This window comes from Neomonachus schauinslandi, chromosome 1 (genome assembly GCF_002201575.2).
Source record: "Neomonachus schauinslandi chromosome 1, ASM220157v2, whole genome shotgun sequence".
Lineage (NCBI taxonomy): Eukaryota > Metazoa > Chordata > Mammalia > Carnivora > Phocidae > Neomonachus > Neomonachus schauinslandi.
Genome location: NC_058403.1, coordinates 56,173,995 through 56,181,818, shown reverse-complemented (window position 1 = coordinate 56,181,818; position 7,824 = coordinate 56,173,995). Strand labels below are relative to the sequence as shown.

Here is a 7,824-nt window from a genome sequence, read left to right as displayed (position 1 = left end):
ATATAGGAAGAATTGCTACTAGAGAGGTAGTAAGAGACAGATTATATCTGTGCATTTAAATAGAACAAGATGGAGAAATAGGACCTAGGCATCAGGCCCATCTCAGCACCAGGCCAGGGCCTGGCAAGAAAAAGAACACACAAACCATCAAAACAGAAGAGAGAGCGCAGACATAAACTCATGCATATATGTCAACTAATCTTTGATAAAAGTGCCAAGAATACAAAATGGGGAAAAAGTATTCTCTTCAATAAACATCATTGTGAGAATCAGGTATCCACATGCAAAAGAATGGAATTGGACCTTTATCTTATATCATACACAAGTATCAATTCAACTTAAACGTAAGACCTGAAACTGTAAAATTCCTAGAAAAAGACATAGAAGAAAAGCTTCGTGTCATTTGTCTTGGCAATGATTTCTTGGATCTGGCACCAAAAGCACGAACCAAAAAAAGTAAAAATAAATAAGTGGGAGTACATCAAACTAAAAAGCTTCTGCACAGCAATAGAAACAATCAAGAAAATAAAAAGGCAATCTATGGAGTGGGAGAAAATATTTGCAAACCACTTATGTGATAAAGGGTTAATACCCAAAATATAGAAATAACTCCTACAACTCAAAAAATAACCTGATTAAAAAGCAGGCAAAGGATATGAACAGACATTTCTCCGAAGAATTAATAGTAAAATGGCCAAAGTATGCTCAACATGACTTATCATCAGGGAAATACAAATCCAAACCACAATGAGATCTCACTTTGCACCTGTCAGGATGACTATTATAAAAAAAAAAATACATAAGAAGTGTTGGCAAATATGTGAAGAAAAGGGAACCCAGGTATACTGTTGGTGGGAATGAAAATTGGTACAGTCACTATGGAAAACAGTATGGAACTTCCTCAAAAGGTTAAAAATGGAATTATTATTGTGATCCAGCGGTACCACTTATGGGTATTTATCCAAAGGAAATAAAAGTAGGATCTTGACAAGATACCTGTAATCTCCTGTTCACTTCAACATTATTCACAATAGCCAAGATATGGAAACAATCTAATTGTCAATCAATCCATAAATAAATGGATTAAAAAATGTGGTATATACATGCAATGGAATATTATTCAGCCTTAAAAAGAAAGAAATCCTGTCATTTGCAACAACATGGATGGATGTGGAGGCCATTACGTTAAGTGAAATAAGCCAAACACGGAAAGGCAAATACTATATAATCTCACTTGCATGTGGAACCTAAAATAGTCAAACTCATAAAAGCAGACAGTGGAATGGTGATTGCCAAGGAGTGTAGAGAAGAGGTAAATGAGAAAGTGATAGTCACAAGGCACAAAGTTTCCATTATGCAAAGTAAGTTCTGGGGATATACTGCTATACAGCATAGTGCCAATAGCTCGCAATACTGTACTGTATACTTAAAATTTTCTTTTTTTTTTTTTTTAATACAGATATATTTATTTATAAATATTAGGAACACAGTTTGTAAAAGAATAAAACTCCTCTCTAGAGCATAAGACAACAGAACAAAGATAGGTGCTATTAAACAAATGGAATGAGTGAACATGACTGTGATTTTCAAGCACATTTATATTACACACAGTTTTAAAACTATTGAATCTTTGAAACTATAGAATTGGTAGAGGATGTATTTAGGTATTAGTTCGGAGACTTATAAAACAATTTTAGGGGTGATACTTATTGTGTGGGGAGAAGAAACTGTATAACTATCATGTTTCAAGGGACATAGACTTAACAGTAAAGTTTTTATTATATTTTATATTAGTTCTTTAAAAAATACTACCTAAATGAGAATGACATTATATATTCCTTCTCTAATTCCATTCTAATAGTCTACAACTATATCAAATGAAATGAGGAAAGTTAAAGTTTTAACATTTTAGACAGCCAAGTTACAAAAGGAACTAAAGAAAGAAACTCAGATTTAAAGTTTCAAATACCCACTGCGTTTGGCACATTTTCTTTTTTACTACAAAGTATTTCCTCTTAGAAATGGGGCATTTAGTTAATCATTGTTTGTGGTGACCTCAGCTACAATAAAAAAGAAGCCAACAGAGACCAAAGACTCACTAGCATTGATGGAAAGTGATAGTGAAGAGCCAAAGCACAAGAGACCACAGCAGCCCGGGTAACAAGAATTGGGTGGAAAAGCAAGCTACATCTTCCATGTCTTCACTTTTGAAAGGGGTCATCACATCACAATTATCGACTTTCCTACTGATCCAAAATTAAGGAAAGGCAAAAAAAGTCAGTATTCTGTCTGCCGCATTACTTATATATAATGACTAACAATTTAAGACTATTAAAAGTGAACAAGCCAACATTATGATCAAACCTGTTTATATTCAAGGAACATAGTAAACTACTTGACAAAATTTACCTTTCTTAGGAACTCCCTCTGCTGAGATTGACAAGGTAGGATTAGCTTTCTGCTACACAGAAGGCAATTCCTGCTATAATGTGAACATCAGTAGAAGAGCGCACTGCCATGAATACTTAGGTACTTGGCCAACTCCTAGGAGACATACAAAGATACAAAAGCAAACAAAAGCCCCCAGGAAAAACAGGAGCCCCGTTCCTTATCATCACTTTATTTCTCTTGTGCTGTTCCAGGCTCTGAGTACATGGGGCATAGCGCTGCATTCGGACGGCATACAAAAGCATCAGTTTCACCTCCTAACTCTGTTAACTGCTCCAGTGATGACACGCATGGATAATGGTCTTTTAACATATCTGGCAATTTAGAAGTCTTCTCTTGAATACGTCGAGAACGTCTAACTGGTGTTAGAAACTTTAGCTCTTTAAATGTAGTATCTGTGTTGTCAAACTGGATCTTCTTCTTTACACTTTGTAGGTATGGTGTAGTAGACACATTATATTTAATTAAGCAACTGCCCCTGGTTTCTGTACTGGGGGTTTTAACATCATTGGTTGGATCCTTTGTTTTGTCATCTTCTTCTTTTTCACCATCTTGAAATACCACATTTCTAGGTTTCTTTTCCATTTCTGCTCTTCCTGACTCTAGATTAACACCGATATCTTCACTGTCAACTTCTTGGATGTATTCCTTAGTTGCACAAGCCTCAATACTTTCTCCATATTTCACTTTTTCTTGACTCTTCATTGTTAGAATATCTGCAATTGCATGTCGCATCTCTTCAATAGGCTGAGCCCCTGCCAGAATAGCTTTCTCATAGATTGTGATAATATTTTCAATAGGACTTGTGAGTGGTTCAATACGTGCAAGGCATATCCAATATTTAACAAGTTTTTTGGCATCTGGAATATTTTTAATCAGGTCATTCAGTATGACCAATATTTCTTCTTTTGGGCACCCCTCATTAATCAGGTTTAGGCATTCTGAAAATGTCTTGTTTACTTTTTCAGTAAATAATCTTTGTTCATCTTCTTCTACCATGGTCGTCCAAAAGGACCCAACTGAGTTTTCGTTTTGCCCTTCAGGCTCAGGCTGGGTAACCACTGAGCTAGGAGGCCTTTTCAGCACTTTTCTTTTACCAGCTTTCCACTCACCCAGACGAACTTTTCTCTCTTCTGCAGTTTCTTTGGGCTGAGCCGATCTATCAAGAGTTGCTTTTGCTATAGTGTGTCTGCGAGGGTCAATGCTTTTTGATTTCTGTACCAGTTTGGTGTTAGAAGACAAAGCAGGCCTGGCTACAGTTTCAGAGGTCAGGCTTCTTGACAGTGTCTTCTTTCTCTCTACAGCCTGAGAACTGGTTTTGGCACTAGATGAAACCGTGTTTGGTTGCAGTAATTCTTTCTCCCGAGGCCCCTTCCGGATTGTAACATTGGCAGTGGCTTGCCCGATGCCCAGTTTCACAGCGTCCTGAGCACTGTCGCGGTGACTTCTGATAGGAGGCCGCACCAGCTGTCTGTCCTGAGCTGCAGTGCTCCCAAGTTTCGTGGTGGTCACCACGTTTGGGGCTCTATCACTTCCCACTGTTGTACTGCGAGTGTCTGTGGGTGGAGGCTCTGGGTCTTTAGGGACAGCAGCTGAAGGCTTCCTCGTTGTTGCAGAACTCTCATCTCTGACTGGGAGGGGCTTTCTAAATGAATTAATCTTAGACTGAACAATTTGGCCACGGTAAGACCCGAGCACAAGCTTCTTGGACATGTTAGCATCTTGCTTTGGTTTTTCTGTGGATATTTGTTTCTTTTTATTGTTGTTTTTAAGATGAAACACTTGGCTTAATGTCATGTGTTGACTTTGAGGGTCATCTTTAATTGGTATGGACTGTCCCATTTGATTATTATCCTCAAAATTATGTGTGTCAACTGCTATTGTTGAACTGGTTAATTCATTAGAAGGTCTTAAAGGAATACAATTTTTTCCCATTGTTACATGATTTTTGTTCCCAGGAGGTCTACTGACATTTTCTTTACCAGCCATTTTTGTTTTAAATTTCAGAACTTTTGTCTCTTCGTGGACTTGGCCCTCAGAGTTCATCACTTTCTGGTCTCTGCTACTGGGTATGTGATTTTCCTGTTTGTATGCAAAAAAAGTTTTTCTTTTTAACATATGTTCCTTGAGTTTTTGTCTTCTTTGTTCTCTGAACGCGGGCTGAGCCCTCTGGCTCGGGGGCAGCTGCAGGTCCTGGGGCACGGCTGGGGTGCTCATGGCTGCTACCCGACGGGGATGCGTCTCGGCTCCCGCAGCCCCGGACTGCTACTTAAAATTTTCTAAAAGAGCAGATACTATGTTAAGTGTTCTTACCACCAAAAAATTAATTAATTAGTAATAAAGGGGCAGGAGCAAACTTTGGAAGGTGGTGGATATGTCTACGGCTTTGATAATGATGAAGGTTTCGTGGATATATATTTATGCCCAAGCTCATCATTATATAATGATGAAGAAAGTAGTAATGTATATACATTAAATAGGTACAGCTTTTTATATGTCAATCATATCTCAATTAAGTGGTTTTATTTTTTTATTTTTTAAAAAGATTTTATTTATTCATTTGTCAGACAGAGAGAGAGAGAGCACAAGCAGGGCGAGCTGCAGGCAGAGGGAGAAGCAGGCTCCCCGCTGAGCAGGGAACCAGACATGGGACTCGATCCCAGGACCCTGGGATCATGACCCGAGCTGAAGGCAGACACTTAACCAACTGAGCCACCCAGGTGTCCCTCAATTAAGTGGTTTTAAAAATAAAATGATGAAGTAAAATAAAATTAGAAATAAAAAACATTTTGCGTTCAACTGCATGGAATAATTTTATTTATAGAGTCTAAATTGTGTTAAGAATTGAGACTGGAAGTTATTCAATACCATGTCAGAAGTGTCAGTTCATTTGTGTTCTACAATCAATTGTACTACCCTCATAACTGTCCCATTTCTAGCTACCACTACACCAAGGGTATTCTTTTTTTCTGGCTCAACTCTGGTGTTTTATTTATTACAGGTTCTTAAAAATGTTCTCTGACACTTGGAAAAAAGCTTAGACAAATCTAATGTTGGTTGATAAATTACAAGTGTCAGTTTAGCTTAAACCAACTAATGTTACTGTTAGTACTCACATGAGGGCTCTGGCCTCCAAGCCAAGCCAAGCCAAGAAAATATTCCGTTCAGGAGTATTTGGGTTAAAACTCACAAAGGCCAGAATTACCATTCTTAGATCATCCAATGAGCTGAGATGGATTGGAGTAGTTACTTTGATACAGATCACACTGAAAGGAAGTAATCTTATCTGACACTATACAGAAAAAACTAATATAAGATGAAGATGAATTATCTTCAGAAATTAAGCAAATCCATCAATAAAGATAATATATTATATCAATTAGCCTTTGTATGGTAGGTTGCCTAGAAGTTACGGACACTCGTATATGTCACACTGAATATCATCTTTTTATCAATCTCAGGCTGTTTCAGGTCAGATAAATGCCAGCCCTCTTCTTTCATTTTGTTGCTTGGACAATGGCCTAATACAAGATTTTACGATGCCTTAAGGGGTATTATACCCATTGTTCCCCAAGAACTAGGATGAATTGGAGGGTAGAATGTTTAAGATCCCTGAAATAATCCTGTATTGTGGCTTCTTGCTATTTGTCAAGTGATAATCTTTCCTTCACTTGGTATATCAGTTTCCTAGGGCTGCCATAACAAAGTGCCACAAACTGAGTGGCTGACAAAAACACAAATTTACTTTCTCACAGTCTGGCAGACAGAAGTCCAAAATCAAGATATCAACAGGGCCGTGCTCCCTCCTGAGACTCTGCCTTGCCTCTTCCTCGTTTCTGGTGGGTGGCCATTGATTCCTGGCGTTCCTTAGCCTACTGTCACACACTCCAACCTCTCCCTTTGTTATCAATGGTATTCCCCTATGTGCGTCTGTCTTCACATGGTATTTCCCTCTTCTTATAAGGACACTAGTCATATTGTATTAGTATTCACTCTAATTACTTCATCTTAACTTGATTACATCTGCAAGGACCCTATGTCCAAATAAGGTCACATACACATGTGCCGGGAGTTAGGGCTTCAATATACCTTTTGTGGGGACACAATTCAACCTATAATACCTGGGAAATAGATAAACTAGGAGAAGTTGGGTTTTTCCATCCTCAAGATAGTTACGGTATGAGACAGCAAAATAGGAGATGCCCTGCGATTTTTATTTTGAATATTACAGTGAACATTTTTGCAGGGTTGCTACTTTGTAATATTTCTGACAAGGACTAGATAAAGCCCACTTCCCCATGCCCCAAGTGAGAAAGAAAAAGTTATAATTCAATATTATCACTGTTAACCATTTTGAGTATAAAAGGAAGTCACCCACCTCAGGCCTGTTATAAGCAGGTGGGTTCCAAAGGGCTGGATCATGGGAGATCTTTTTACTCTTATAATAGGGAAAGTCTTTACTATTCAGATTATTGAAGCAAAAGATGCCTCAATAGCAATAGGGCCAAGAAACTAGTATAGATAGTGCCTACTTTTTTTTTTTTTTTTACTTAATGGTGCATTGTATAGACAATAAATAGGAATTTATTAAATACTTTCTACTGGCTATTCTTGACGTACTGACTTCTTTACTCACTCCCATATATAATCTTATATATATATATATATGTTTTTAGCCAGGATTTCCCTAAACTGAACAAAAAGGCATAGAATACATTATGTGAGAGGACATATTCAAGCAACTACCACATATTTCTCTCTGACTACAGCTTAAGGGACACATAGGGAAGCAGTAGCCAACAGTAGTTCCTAAGCTTTTGCAAAGTAGGAATGAAGGAAATCAGCCAATTGCAATGCTCACAGAACTATTGATAATTTTGAATCTCAAGTATTTTAGGGTTAAAAGAAAATGACAGTGACCACCACAAGCAGGAGATGTCACAAAGTGCCATCATGTGAAGCAACTTCACTCTCTCCATCTAACCCATGGGTAGTTTTAAAGGGACCAATGTCAGTTCTTTTATTTCAGACTTGTGACTTCACATGCCATTTGATGTTAGCTTTTGGGTTTTTTAAATTTTTTATAGTTTATTTATTTTTATTATGTTGTGTTAGTCACCATACAGTACTTCATTAGTTTTTGATGTAGTGTTCCATGATTCATTATTTGCGTGTAACACCCAGTGCTCATTGCAATATGTGCCCTCCTTAATACCCATCACCGAAGCTAGCTTTTACATTTCAGTCCGCACATTTTTTTTTAAGATTTTATTTATTTATTTGAGAGAGAGAGAATGAGAGACAGAGAGCATGAGAAGGAGGAAGGTCAGAGGGAGAAGCAGACTCCCTGCTGAGCAGGGAGCCCAATGCGGGACT

The 7,824-nt window shown here is 37.8% G+C and overlaps 1 protein-coding gene across 1 annotated transcript; it reads right to left on the bottom strand.

The window, feature by feature from the left end:
- Positions 1–1,734: 1,734 nt before the first annotated feature.
- Positions 1,735–4,699, bottom strand: LOC110582499 (cytoskeleton-associated protein 2-like). Its single transcript, XM_021692532.1, has one exon. The coding sequence runs from the start codon at positions 4,663–4,665 to the stop codon at positions 2,620–2,622; it is 2,046 nt and encodes a 681-aa protein (XP_021548207.1). The 5' UTR covers positions 4,666–4,699; the 3' UTR covers positions 1,735–2,619.
- Positions 4,700–7,824: the final 3,125 nt, after the last annotated feature.